Below are 15,824 nucleotides of genomic sequence, written 5' to 3'. Positions count from 1 at the left end.
TATATATTGCAGTTATATTAAATAGAATAAATTTCAGTGGGTAAAATTTAATACCTTTTCAATGACACCAATTGTTGTGATATTTGATTTTTAAAGTCATTGTATTTAAATGTTTATCAATTTGGAAAAAATCAGATATAATAATATACTTGTTTTTATTTAAAATGTATTGAAGTCTAGTGTTGTCCTCCATATATTCTTCAGACATAGTTAGATTTTTACATCCTTGATCTTAGTTTTGTAAATAAATTTGTCCTAACAACATCCCTGAAAAGATTTAGCCAGCTTCCAGTGGCTCCAAAACAACAATGACTACGTTCTTAGATTTTCCCATTCTGTGGAAACTGCTTTAGGAATCTTTTACAGTCAGTGTACCTCAAAGGCTGTTGGGTAAAGAGGGTGGGGAAAGAGTACAGCAGTGTCTTTAGCCAGGGTTCTCCATCTCCATGATGATGGGACTCACTGGAGCCAGGAGCTCTCAATAATTCTAAAATTTCCACACGTATTCTCTTAAGAAGGACACATTTCTCATGGACAGCTTTCTGAATCAGAAGCTAGTGATACCCTCAACCTACTTGCCTTTTTTTGCAGATATGTGTGACACAAAGTATGAATAATTTCTGCTGAATTGAACCTGTAATGAAGGAATTTATAATCAGTTCTAATGTATTTGAGACTTAAAGTATATTAGACCTTCATCAAAGGGAATGATAAAAAGCAGCTTTAATGTGGGTGGATAGTAATTATTTCGGTGCTCATAATTATTCTACAGTTAACTACAGAGAAATGCTGATATTTTTATTCCTTTTTCAAAATATAAAAGGCACTGTGGTCAGATTCTGAAATGTAAGAATGCATCATGCATCTTTTGTAAAGGATGATACTTTGAATTATACTTACGTTAATGGAAAAGGAACTATTTTGGATTTAAATGAGTTCAAAGTTCATGGTTAGAAGTTCCTGTACCTTTCTTAGTCCTATTGTTTCATTGCTGAATCTATTTATTGGCTGTGGGAGATATAAAATATAGTAATTACTCTCACTTCATTTCTAAAAGACATGCGATCTGCTTTCCTATTAACTCTCATAAGAGTTATGAGTGAGTTCCTCAAGGAGGACAGACCCTATGGAGTTTCAATATAGAATAAATCACTTCCACACTCAGGTTTTAGAGGACTCATTTCCTTTATACTTTGGTGATTTAAGATGCCCATTTAAACTGCTGGTTTTGAAGATGCACTATTTGTAGTTTAAAAGAAGCATAAGCTGTGGTTGGAATGTTGATAATGATTGTTATTTATGATGAACAGTAAATGTTTTGCCCTTTGAGGAAATCATGGTGATCAACTTGCTGGAATGCATGGTCTCTAAATAGTGGTTGCCTGTTTTTGTTAGAAAATGAATGACAATTACCCCTTAAAATATTTCTACTTAAAATTTTTAAGCATCAGTAATTACATCAACAGTAACAGATTGAAATAAAGGAAAAGTGAGACAGAGTTGCTAATATTCTAGAAAGAAGAGAGATCAAGGAAATGGTTTTCTTTCCAGCTTGGGAATGATGAATCTTGAGATCATGTAGAGATATTTCTATAATCCATAAACATATTTACTCTAGTTTCTCAGTTTGCAACCCAAAACCTCTCAGATATTTGTTCTCAGTGCCTTTAGGCACATAAGATAAAGGAAATCTGTTTTCTTTCTTTTTATAATCCTTTTTTTTTTCTTGCTGGAAAATTATCAGCCCTTCTTCCCAGGTGCCCTTCAAAAAATCAGATATATAAAAAATTCTTGATGTTAAGAAAACCCAACTGTACTTGACCCACTAAAATCTAAAATGCTACTGAAATCCGCAATGTGGAAACAATTTAATATCCAACAAGAAAATTTTAAATAAAACCTACTAAAGAGTATTCACCAGGGTTTGCCTGGTGGCTCTGATGGCAAAGCATCTGTTTGCAATGCGGGAGACCCGGCTTTGATCCCTGGGTCAGGCAGATACCCTGGAGAAGGAAATGGCAACCCACTCCAGTACTCTCGCCTGGGAAATTCCATGGACAGAGGAGCATGGTAGGCTACAGTCCACGGGGTCTCAAAGAGTTGGACACGACTGAGTGAGTTCACTTTCTTTTTTCTCAAATAGTATTCAGTAAATGGAATTCTTTAGTTGAGAAAGTGGCTTAACACTTCCTTTGAATAATGATGCCCTCGTCTGTTCATGATGCTGAAGCAGTATCTGTATGTTTCTAACCCTTCAGATTTGCCACAGTAAAAGATGTTCCATGTATGTTTGTAATCATTATCTCACATCAGTTAAGATCATTGCAACTTTCTGAATATGAAAAGCGATTATAAATAATGTAGCACAAAGCTGGTTCAGCCATGCCCTGTGTGGAAAAGTTCTCCCACAGACATAGTATCATTTCCCTGGTATATCTACTAATATAGACCCAGAGGCAGATAGCAACTGAGAACTATGTTCGCCATGCAGACAACTGGGAGATATTGTGTTAATAAAATTTTTTTGCTCTCTTATTTCATGTAGACCAAGAGCTAACAATTTTGTATGTGTGTAAAGTATTAAAACTACTGACTCTTGGCTGTAGAACCTGAATGATTTCCCAAATCATGTAAATTGCCTTGGGCACCCTAAGAAGAGAAAGAAAGATATCTTCCAAGGGAGATATAGAGCCACACACAATGTGATTGTGATAGGGTTTACGTTTGTCTCCAAAAATTATTAAAATAACAATTTAGCAAAGAAAAATTTGAGCTCACATTGCTGCTACTGCTAAGTCTCTTCAGTCATGTCTGACTCTGTGCGACCCCATAGACGGCAGCCCACTAGACTCTTCTGTCCCTGGGATTTTCCAGGCAAGAATACTGGAGTGGGTTGCCATTTCCTTCTCCAATGCATGAAAGTGAAAAGTGAAAGTGAAGTCGCTCAGTCGTTTCCAACTCTTAGTGACCCCATGGACTGCAGCCCACCAGGCTCCTCCGTCCGTGGAATTTTTCAGGCAAGAGTACTGGAGTGGGGTGCCATTGCCTTCTCAGTTACACTTGACTAGCTGGATTCAAAGGCTGCTTATGAAACCTGTCTTCCATGTAACAAAGTGCTGCTCTAGCACAACCTGAGAACTACCCTGGCCACACTCCACCTCAAAACAAACTTACATTAAGGGTTTCCTAATATAGCCAAGAGTTAAGCAAATTAAGTAATTTAGCTAAAATTGGAAAACAGATGTATTTTGGCATCAATAAGAAACTATCCTGTACTTTAATCTGTGTTGTTAACTGGTAAATAAAACCATAATTTTTATATGGTGTCCTTGAAAATAGAAATGCAAGAAAATATATTTGTTGAGGTTTATTAATTTATTCCTTTAGGTAATTACAGAAGAGTTAAACATTTTTCTAAGTCTAATATTTTACATGGTGTAAAATATTCAATACTTCAAATATAGTTCTGATACAGTAATTTTAAAATCGAAATTAATGTTCTTCTATTTTTCAGAAATGCAGCAACATTGTTGCATGAACATCATATAATACTGAGGACACTTTCTTCATTTAAACAGGGTTATATTCAAGAAGTTTTGATTTCTGTGAACTTGCAAAGGAGTGCTAATTGAAAACTATTGCTTTCATCTAGTTTTTCTTCTCAATGGAATGATTACTTGCAGGACTATGAAATTTACCATTTAATCTACTGTGTAGAGCTCCTCTGTATTGGGAATGGCCTTGAAACCATGACATTACAATTGAGTAATCAATGGGTCCCTTCTGTTACATCATCAATTTCTCTATTTCCAATTTTTGATCTTTGCCAGTTATTCCTATTTTTCAAGGCTGTCCCCTTGAGCTGATGATACTCATATATGTCTCATTTTTTTCCGTTTCCTGGGATGGTGTTTTTTATTCTCTGAAGGCTGTGATATTAAATGTAGTTTTGAATTACAAACAATACATGGTAATCGCTGAAAAGACTTAGAAATCTTTCTCAAAATGTTTAACAGTCCCTTCCTATCAAGTGTGCTTAGAATTAATGCCTGCTTCTTTACTATTTATATTATTAAAATCGACATATGGTGTTCAGTCCTCTTTTTTTCCTTCCTTTTTCTATAGCTGTTATTTTATGCATGACAAAATTCTCTTGCTTATGGTTATGTGGTTGGCTGTCTTTTAACTTGAGTGTTATGTGTTTGTAATGATTGCTTTTTGCATGAGGATTATGAAATGCCATACAAATTAAATGGTTGTGGAAACAAAAAGAAATGTAGGGCTTCACATGCTTTTTTGTGTGCTGAATATGTCAATTATGTGATGCTTAAAATTACTTTCATATGGTCTTTGACTTCCCCTTTGGTGTCTGTCCTACTTTATTCTTAGCAAATTAATATTGTTAAGAATAATAAAACATTTATTAAACATTCACAGTATTTTAATACAATTATTATCCTAAAACATGACCCATTATAAATAACTACACTGGGCATGAAATTGCACTAGGGCATAATTCGTTATATTTCTAAACTGATTATGAAATATAAGCCCTGAGTCTGTAACTGCCTTAATTACGAACACTGACTTCTACAGTGGTACCTTTGTTCTACCAAACGATGAGATTATTTATTCATACATTTGTGCAAGTTGCAAAGGTTTTAAATCCACGGCTACTTTTTAATCAAAACACATGGGGAAATATTTGTGTAATGACAAGTAATTTTAAAAAAAATCACAGTTTTGAAAAATGTGTGACATAAAAATGCGTAAAACCTAAGTGTTAATGCTTTTACAATAAAACAGAAGAAAAAGAAAAGAAAAGAAAAAACCCTAAAAATTTTTATATCTCTGTTTTCCCTAATGGTATTATATTGTCCCAAATTAATGAATGAGTTTGGCCTACTTTCTTTGTTGTTGTCACCAATTCAAATTAGAAAAGACACTGAATAAATTAAATTCTTTCAGCTAATAAAACTGTTTACTTTTTTTGTATGCAGTTGGTATTAAAAAAAATCATTTCCTTTGCTTATGATGTGACTTTCAAACCATATGTATTTTTTATGCTGGATATATTCACAAGCCAAATCTGAGATATTTTGGGGAAAGGGAATTTTTTTTTTTTTTTTTAACAAAATAGATAACCAACTTTGATATAATCACTCCCCCATGCTTTTTGGAAATAGTCCTTGAGAATTTTAGTATTTGCACTTATTTTTTCCCCTCAGTCTTGTTTATTCTTGAATTGTCTTTTTTTTTTTCCCCTCCATTTCTCCGTTCTCAATCCTAGGTCCCCTTACAAAGAAACAGACAGATGATTTAGGTGATAATGACGGTGCTGAAGATGAAGGTATTTTTCTCCACCCAATCTATTTGCATGACAAGGGCCTCAATCACTTTTTCCACCCTTTTCTATTTTTTTGCTTCTTGTCTTTTTTTGAAGAGTTGTTTTTAATTCCCGTTTTTGATGTGTTTTGTCTTCTTGCTTGTTGTTACATATGAATATACATTTTTAATTTTTTAAAAAATGAATGTTAAATTTTGATTTTGATGCCAACCATTACAACGTTTTAAAAAGAGGGGCATTTTTTGTTGTTGTTTTCTTGAACTGACTTTTGATATGTTTCATTCCACATTTTGACTGAAACTTGTCCATATTCTTTGAACTAACAATCTCTTCCCTGTAGTCTCTTTGTACGCCTTTTGCATGTTTTCTAATCTATGTAAATATTTTACCCAATACAAAATGTTTCATTTTGACATTTTATATTTGTTTAAAAAAAAACACACCTAATAACGTGAAGGACAAGCTAAAAGCTGATATAAAGTGTTTCTTGAGCAATATAATTTAGGTTAAAAAAATACTGTTTTGTGTTTATGTGCTTAAATATTACATCAATAATAAAATGATATGGATGTAAAAGGCATACACCTATTTAGATAATTGTAGTAAACCTTACTTAACCACTTAAGAACTCTGAGAAGATTAAATGAATATCTTTTAATATCAAAGGCACATAATTTGAAGATGGGCAAGTAAAATATTCTGAATTTCAGATTATTGCTAACTATAAGTAATAATGTCTTCATACTATACTAATATCAAAATTATTTTCTCTTTCCAATTTTCTTATGACTTACAATTCTTATATACTCTGTACATGTAAGTACTCACTAGATTGATTTGAGATCTCTCATTCCATTATGTACCTTTACCTGGTATTAAATGGAGTGTCTAGAGAGGCCCATTGAGTCTTTCAGTTCATTTGCCTCCAATTAGTTTTTTTATTTTAATGCCACCCTGGTTATGATTTTGCCTCCAATTAATTTTTTTAATGCCACCCTAGTTATGATTCTTATAGAAATGACTAATATAATCCTAGGTTTAAAAATAATTCCCAGAACCTTGGAAATTAAATCTCATGAAAACAATAATGTGGTAAGAAAGATTTTCCAAAACAAGATAATCCACACACAGGCCAGCAGAAGTGCTAGTTCCATAAGGAACAACTATGAATGTGTTCTTACTAAACAATTGAGATTTTTTTCATTAAGATATATACATTTAATAAACTACTTCAGAATAGAAAATTATAGAAACAAATTATTAAATGTTTAAAAAATTTATTAGATATTAATGTTTTTATAAAATTTAAGAATTATTTTGATTAAATGAAATTTATGACATTTGATTAAATATTCATTTGCCATGAATACTACCAGTGGGTTAAATGTTAAATACAACACAGTCATTATACTTGAAATAAGTCTTTATAGCTGCCCAAGATTGTCATTTTTAATGCTAAATAGCTAAAAATAAATTTATAATATCAAAATACAAATTGTGATTTTTTTTAAACCCTGTTGGAAATCTGAAGAATTAAAACATCAAAGATATTTATTCACCTTGAGGACGTGGGTTGTTGTTCCTAGTGCTCTATGAAAACAGCTTACACTTGGGGACCTTGATGTAACTTTGTAATTCCAAATTTTCCCAGAATACTCACAATGTTTGTTTATATCATATCCCATTTAAAAAAATATTTTGATGGCTGATTTTATGTGCTACTTTTCTTTTGCTTTTGGTAAAACAGCATCAAGTAAGATATTTACATGTTTACAAGTGATACCTCTGAATAACCACAGTGAACTAAGCCCTGTAAATGTAAGTATATCTCATAGACATAATTTGAAGCATACTTAACATTTTCAAATAGGCATTAAAAATATCCTAAACCCCAACTTAAATTGGCAGGTAGTATTTAGGTTGAGTATTAAGCCAGTTATCCTAAGAGTTACCAAATCAGTAAATATTTTTAAAGACTCATAAGTGTAGAGTCCAAGAAATCAATCCAAGTTCTTATTCCTCTGTGTTGTTTGGGTAATTGTTTAGCAGATAAGGATAAATTCAAATACCCTCCAGGATAAAAACCTTTGAATAATAATTGAGGTTCATCAAATGAGTAGAGGGCAAAAAATTTCTTGAAATGTCTTTAAAGGTATCAGGGAAAGATTTGATTCAGGCAATACCCCCAATGTTAAATTCGTTCAGTTTAGTCGCTCAGTCGTGTCAGACTCTTTGCGTTAGATGCCCCCAAATTCTAAATTATGGGCAATTAAAAACTTCATGAATCCTTTAAGAAAAAAGAAACCAGTAAACATGTTCAAGTAGTTATGTAACTAATAATTATTCACCAGGACTGTTAAAGGGAATTATGACTTCAAATATTGGTTGTCAGGCAAGAATAAATCCCAATTGACTGCTCTAGAGCTATTGGCACTTGCTACATTGGCTTAAATTTTTGGTTTATCAAAAAGATAAAATAGTTACTAAAATTTGAAATCAAGATACCTACTCAGTTTCCAGTTTATTCGTTTATAACTTGAAAAAAATTTTTTTAACTGTAAAAATTTTAGAATAAAAATAATCAGTAGTGTATAGTATTTCTTCTCCCTTAGTTCAAAGACCTAGATGCTTAGCAAAACTTTAAGACATTGTAAATAACAGAAAATATAATCATACTTTAGGAATATTTGTAGTTTTACTAAACCTGACCTAGTGTTTTAGTCTCTGAGAGTATTCTTTTGATTTTAGTGAGGTCAGTAGCAGCTGTTCAGGCAAAGTCAGATATCTTAGGTGAAATGCATTTAATTTCTAAGGGAACATATGAGACAAAGTAGAGGGACAATATGGCTCTAAGAAATTCATTATTAATTATTACACCTGATATATTTGCACTCAAGACCACGTGGCTATTCCAAATTTTATTATTAAAATGATGGCATTAGTTGATAGTATTCAATAGTAGGTTATCTGGTATATCAATTTCATTTATAGAGTCTAGTTCTTTATAAAATCAAAATTTATATTTATATTAAACTGTCTACCTTTATTGTTATGTTGTTATTTTTATTATAGTTGAACAATTTACTATTTATATTTACATCAGAAAAGACCTGTAGACTATGAAGAAAAGTAAAATCTAAGATGGACCCTATGATAAAATGCTATCAAAAGTAAAGTTTTGAATGAGCCACTAAAGGTGAGCCACTCTGATAAAGCACTATCAAAAGTTAGCAATTGTTCTGTAGTATGGGAATGTAATATGGCATTTCCCAAACTTATTATTAGCAGTATTGAGTTTTTATGTACAAGAGTGTTGCCTATGTTGGTGATTAATATACTACCTAGCATTAACTTCAGGGTTACTTCAAGCAAAAATAAATATTGTTTAGAACACAGCATTAGAATTTTATAGAACTTTCTGGAAAAGAGCTGCTGGACACATTCAAGTACTTAAGCAAAGTTGAAATCATTGAGAAGTTTGGAAAGACAAATTGGAAATTAAAATCAGCCCAATCAATCAGTAATCCTTTCAAGTCTAATTTTCAAAGAAAACTAGAGAGATGCCACTTAGAATCCCTCCTAGAATCTATTGTCATATTTTCAGTGTATTCTGGCACTGTCTACTCCATTCTGCTATATTAGGTGTATAAGATGTGGCAGGTCTTCTCAATGTGTGCCTATATTGTTTTCCAGGTGAACAGAATGGTTCTACCAAGATTTCATTACTGTTCACAGTTGGTGCTTTGTAATTCTATGTAATTTTAATTAAAGAAGAATTCTGAAACAGCCTCCCTCTGTGCTACCTCCAAGCATACAATTAGCAAAGTACAGTGTCTGCTGTGAATAGTCAGTTAATGATTTTGATTTAATAATTTATTATTGCTTCTTCGGTGCCAGACATACTAGAAAAATAAGCTAAAACTGTGTGCAGTGAACAGGCATTTAAGGAGGAGAGTTTGACAATTTCAGAATTGTTTCTTTCTATAAGCCTAACATCTCTATGAGCCCCCCAAGTCTTACAAATGAGTGAATATGATTTCCCTCTCATGGATTTAAGGAGAAAATACATTTAGGTTTTTTCACTAAATGTAGGGTGTGTCTAGTAGATGGTTTTTATGTCAGAGTATCCTCCTCTCACCACTTAAAGACACTTCTCAAGTACACATTTGTGGGGAGGAGAGAGTATGGTAAACTCACACTGATACTAGATATTAAGTCAAATTTAAACTAGACATTTAAAAATGTCTCTAAATTCTGCAATTAGCTATTTCTCCAACTTGAAAATCTGGACTAAGAAGTTGAGCTACAATTCCTGATTTTACAATGATTTTCATTGAAAAAAATGATTATTATAGTAGAAAAATTGACACATTTCTGCTTGTCACCTTATTTTTTTTAAAACAACAATGTAAAGCAGCCTCTAAATTATCACTAGTTTTTTCTATGAGTTTGTATCATATTAGTCTATTCTGAAAGCTGAAACCTCAATTGTTATGATGTAGGGGATTTGTTTGATAAAATATGTCAAAAGCAAAGAAACAAAGCCATATTAAATGATACTTTATTACTATTAACATTAAAAAAGAAAGATTACACACTTGGTGTAATTTGGTTTCAATTGTGGGTAGAAGAGATCATGGGCTATTATATAATAGTGTTTCAAGTATGTACATATTCATAATCATACAGATATATGTACACATATAATATTTCAATTTATATAACAGTTAAAACCTTGTTAACCAGTATGCAGTCCCTGGTTGATCAGATGGTAAAGAGTCTGCCTACAATGCAGGAGACCCAAGTTTGATCCCTGGGTCAAGAAGATCCCCTGGAGAAGAAAATGGCAACCCACTCCAGTATTCTTGCCTGAAAAATCACATGGACAAAGGAGCTTGGTGGGCTACAGTCCATTGATCAGACACGGTTGAGTGACTTCACTTCCAATGTTCACCAATATATAGTTTAGCATTTTTTGTCTCTAGAAATTAGTACATTTTTTACCATTTAAAATTATCCAGTGTTTCCCTTATATATTATTTCTAGACCCTGTTGAAAGCTACATAATCATGGTAAAGTATCTTAGAAAAGCAAATATATTTGATTAAAATTTAGAACTGTATAAATCACTTCAACATCACTCTAAACTTTAGAATTGTTCACTTGAACTTAGCTCTATTTTCTCTAATGTCTACATGACAAAATCATAGAGTCAAAGTGTCAGTCAGTTTTCTTCTTTCAAAGGATAAGGGTAATTTGAATGAACAGATGACTTGAATGGAACTGAAAAATATCATTTGAATGAAAGCCCCCTAAATGCAACAAAGATAAAAATATAGATTTTTGCACTCTATTGCCTGCAATTCATCTGATAGTACTTGAATAGTTAAATGATACTTCTTTCAAATTCTGTAAAATATAATGTTATAATTATGTTCTCAAATTGGAGCATAAGTTATTCAGTGTAATTATGATGCATTCAATATGAATCTTTACATTAATTAAGATGGGGAAAAGAGTGTTTTATTCATAATAGCAGTGATAGCATTGTCCTTAGTTTTTAGCTCATAAATTCCAAAGGCGGTCTAAACAATTGTTAAAAGAAGTTTTAAGAATCATTATCATTCTATTATTTCAATACTAGTCACATCAGAAATCAATTAAAAATAGCACTGAAATTCACACCTACTTGCAATTATCCCAAATTTTGTAATTCAGTTTTATAATATTTAACAAAATTTTAGAAAGAAAACAACAAATATTCATTGCTTTTTTCAGCAATAGATCTTAATACAAGTTGCTTAAGAAACACTTTAACGAAGACAACAATTTAAAGAATTATTTTAACATCATGCCCTCTTGTTTCTAAATTGGAAAATATATTCTCTGCTTCATTATGCATGTAGAGGATAAGAACAGTTGCCAATCATTTGTTTTTCAGATATTCGGGACAGTGGGGGTCCCAAACCAGTGATGGTATACATCCATGGTGGCTCATATATGGAAGGGACTGGAAATTTATATGATGGGAGTGTCTTGGCAAGTTATGGCAATGTGATCGTCATCACAGTCAACTATCGACTTGGGGTACTCGGTAAGAAGTTTCTGTTTTTTTTTCAGCATCATTCCATGAAGATGTGATAATTTTGTTTTGATTTGGTTTTTTTTGCTTTGCTTCCTTTCACTCATTGTTCTATGTTTACTGATTTTGAAGCAAAATTTTTTATATTTTCAATTAATTCTATAAATATTCATAAATTACTGGACAAAAGACAGCTAGGGTTAGTTTTGATATTTAATGATAAAAGGTAATGACATTATTCACATTGTTGAAGAATGCTCTTCTTAGCTTGGCTGTATAGAAATGTGAAAAGCAGCAATGGCAGGGCCTTTCTTAAGAAGAATTAGTCTCTGGGCAGATTTTTCTCTCTTCTGCATTTCTTTTTTACAATGCTATAAAATTGGCTGAGGTTTGCCAGGAACGTAGAAACTAGTTTATATTCTCTTCAAGAATATGTGTATGGACTAGCTTTGGGAAATGATTGCCTTTGCTGTGTTGGTTTGTTTTTAGCTTATCACATGTAATTAGAAATATTTTGTTTAGATGTCATTTGTTGAATTATTTGATTTGCAAAACATACATTGATTTCACAAAGTGTCAGTGTGTTCAATAATGTATATGCATGTGAAACAAAATCAAACTGTAGATCTTTTGTTTTTTGAAGAAAAGTATAGAGCAGTGTTATTATTTAAAATAAATTATCAAGTACTCTGAAATAGGTATAAACTTGCTATTCTACTTGTATAAGTTTATTTTTTTACAGTATTATCACAATTTAAGGAGTAAAAAAATCTGTATCATTTAATAAAACTCCTCTATCTGTGGTGTTTTAAAAATACTTGCTAAGAGTACAATTATTACAAGAAGTTGTTTTTTAAATCTTAATTGATCAAAGTCCTATCTCTTACTATGCACTTAGAAGTTATAATTTATGTTACTTGGGCACAAAGAGATACTACACTCATTCTTTACTCTGAAACATTTTGAAAAACAAGTTTGAATTATATTCTCCTTCACAATAATTGTTAATATCATTTATTTTAGCCACATTGAGAATCAGTTTCTTTTTCTCATCAGTGTTAGTTATTATTATTCTAATCCCTTCTATGTAATCCTAGTTCTGTGTTTATGCCAATCTTAAAATATAAAAAGGAATAATTTTGTCAATCAAGGTTGTGTGTTTTGGGGAAGGGGATGTGTTAGCAAAGCAAAGTGAGACTTGATCTTTTTCTAGTGTGCAGTTTTGAATTTGGAATGTGGTGGATAATATAATAGATACACTCTAGCAATGTAGGTGTAAAATATTTCTGTAGCATTGTTCAAATACACATCAGTTCAAGTACCCATCATGTGTAATCATGCATTGGTTCAGATGTTCTTATAATTTCACTACATAGGGGTGAATGACCTCACACCAATGAAAACTCTCCATGTTAGAAGGTATATAAAGAGATGTTAATAATAATCTTCTCAAATTAATCTTAAATATCCTAGTGTTGTCATTGGTTTGTTAGACAAGATTTGAATGTGAGAATCTTCACTATCTTTAATGCATGTAACTTTAATTATGGCACTGTTTATAGCTAAATTGTTTTTAATGTTTATTATTCTTATATTTTTCTAAATTTATTAAATTGAAAATCTTGATGCAGTGACTAGTTTTCCAACTGAAAATTCAAAATTAGATGCCAAATTATGGTAATAGTGTTTTCAAGGATTGAAGATCTGCATAGTTATATACAGTGATTTTATTTTAAAAAGTCTTTTGGCCATACATCATGTTGCCTATGATTGGTTATACTCACATAAGATCTCATAGAGTAACTTGTGCTGTTATGCTAGTACAAGTTTCGCCCATTTTTAAAAATTTATTTGGAACTGATAAAGACGTGACTTTGATCTTTGTATCTTCTTTAAATGTGTATTCTAAATGATTGGATTTCAGGCCAAAAGATTCACCAGTTAAAAAATGAAGAACTTCATCTGTATAATGGCAGGCAGTGTTGGGGTTGATAATGGATAATTTTTCCAGTGTTAAATATTTGCTCTGGCTCTGCTACATTTAAGATTTAAACTTTAGTGGTCTCCTTTGTTCCTCTAAGAGACATCATACCCTAATGTTTATCTGCCCTTACACCATAAAGTACTAAACTTTGTTAGTGAAACATTTTTAGGGTTGTTTTGGAACCTTACCTCTAGAGCCGATATTTTCTGGTGACTTCCTAAAATATGTGTTGGGCCTTAGAAAAAGTATTTAAGTGAATTAATTCGTGAAGAATAAATTATCAAAATATTTGTTTCAGCACACTTTGCGTGTGTTATACCACAACTAGAACACAGCTGATGTACCAGGGGGACTGCAAGAGTAAAGACTGTAGGGTTTTAGTTGTAGTTAATACTTTGTCTAACAGTAACAAGGTAAGCCAAGTTTTCTTGGGTGTGGTATCCAAAAGTATTGCTATTTAGTTGGCTCTTGGGAGAATTTTGGACTTTAAGTAGAAAATAAGATTTGATCACATGTCAGAGTATATCCTGAGCTGTGTTTTGATTTGAATGTTTTGGTGTTATGGAAATGAATTTTGGGGTCCAATGTATAAATTGGTGAATTATGAGACTTGATCTCAGGTGATTGACAAAACATATCAAGTTGACTGAAACAGGTAATGTAATTAGTTTTGCTTCGAATTTGCCATCCCAGAGGAAAACTATTACAAGTTTGTTTTAGCAATAAGTAAAATGTGATAATGTTTCAGTCAAAAATTTCATACAGATATCTAGCAGCCAAGTTCACAGTTTAAAGTATTTTATATTAAAATATATATATATATTTTGTTTGTTGCAAAGTAGAATTAGCATAAATGGAAAAAAAATACCTCCAGTGATAGCATTGTTTCCCAACCAAGACCCTGTCCTGGTTTCCTTCGAAATGGTAACGCAGACTATCTCTATCATTGCATTGGAAATGCTATATTGGTGGTGATAAAAAAACTGTAATAAGGTTGAAGAAAAAAAAATGGCTAGAGTATAGAGGATTCTGCCTGCTAACCTACTTCCTCAGGTTCTCTTAAAGTTCTCCACAACTATATGTTATTCACTGTCACATTCTTTTAGTAAAAATTTAGACTTTAGTTGTATACGTTCTTTGTCCTTATTTTAACTCTTTGTCCTCTGTTATCTAATATGTATTATATAAATTACTCTTTAAAATGTTTTTAAAATAATTATTAATAGATATTTTTAGTGTATCAATAGTGTATGGTTAAAAAATCAGAATAAAAATTATAATGTTGGAAACAGTGAGAAATGCTTTGGTTAAGTGGTCTTAAGAGAGGAAAGTAGTATTAAATAATTTTTTATTTTACATAGGATAAGTATATGTACTTATGGACAAGCATTGAAAGGGAATATGAAATAAATTCTTCTGTATTAAGAGGAGATATGCAATAAACATTTTTGAAAATAGAAACCATCCAAATATATTTTCAGATCTTAAAAATGGAAGCATACATTCACTAATTTAGTGTTAAAAATGTGTTTCAACCCCCTCTCTAAATTTAGAATAAATTTATTGTTTTTTAGAGAAAAAAAGTTTAAAAATTATCTCTGTGGAGATCTTAGATAAACATAAAATTTTTATTTGATGGAAATATAATAAGATAGTTTTATTTTGATATGGATATTTTAGAGGCAATTATGCATTCATAATTCAAACACATGTGATTTATTTTAGAAAAAAATTCTCTTAAATATTTCAGAGCTACTGATAATTCTGGACATTTGGCAACTTCTTAGTAAAGGGTCTAATTAAATATTTTGCTTAGTAATCTAATGTCTCTACTACCCATCTATGGAAAAAATAATTAAGTGCTAGTTCATTTACCAGTTATGTTTGAAGAATTATATTTAGCTAACTTTATAATGTAATGTGGAGAAGGCAATGGCACCCCACTCCAGTACTCTTGCCTGGAAAATCCCATGAATGGAGAAGTCAGGTGGGCTGCAGTCCATGGGGTCGCTAAGAGTGGGATATGACTGAGCGACTTCCCTTTCACATTTCACTTTCATGCATTGGAGAAGGAAATGGCAACCCACTCCAGTGTTCTTGCCTGGAGAATCCCGGGGACGGGGGAGCTGGTGGGCTGCCATCTCTGGGGTGGCACAGAGTCAGACACGAATGAATCGACTTAGCAGTAGCAACAGCATAATGTCATATAAGGCTAAGTCATCTAAAACAAACTTTTATTAACATTACTGAATATAAATTTTAATGAACACCTAAATTGATATTTATTCTATTGTTGTGAGACCTGTTAATTCTTATAAGTATAATGTCTATGCAATAATAATGCTTCAAATATTATGAGACAAATGAAAGAAATAAATTTAAATTTGGAGTTGTCGGTCATCAAATATATA

At 31.7% G+C, this 15,824-nt stretch overlaps 1 protein-coding gene across 13 annotated transcripts in view; it reads left to right on the top strand.

Annotated features, from left to right (window-relative positions):
- The window catches only part of NLGN1 (neuroligin 1), a 955,405-nt gene that overhangs the window by 423,688 nt on the left and 515,893 nt on the right, over window positions 1-15,824 (top strand). For 8 of the 13 annotated variants that reach the window (XM_027540713.1, XM_027540690.1, XM_027540705.1 and 5 more), the window contains 2 exons: window positions 5,291-5,350; window positions 11,289-11,441. In XM_027540713.1, coding sequence (XP_027396514.1) covers window positions 5,291-5,350; window positions 11,289-11,441 — 213 coding nt within the window. The remainder of the gene's footprint in view (window positions 1-5,290; window positions 5,351-11,288; window positions 11,442-15,824) is intronic. The other 5 variants (XM_027540764.1, XM_027540773.1, XM_027540783.1 and 2 more) reach the window with 1 other exon arrangement.

Source organism: Bos indicus x Bos taurus, chromosome 1, assembly GCF_003369695.1.
Source record: "Bos indicus x Bos taurus breed Angus x Brahman F1 hybrid chromosome 1, Bos_hybrid_MaternalHap_v2.0, whole genome shotgun sequence".
Lineage (NCBI taxonomy): Eukaryota > Metazoa > Chordata > Mammalia > Artiodactyla > Bovidae > Bos > Bos indicus x Bos taurus.
Note: the sequence above shows the minus strand (reverse complement) of the source record. Positions and strands in the feature narration are given on the sequence as shown.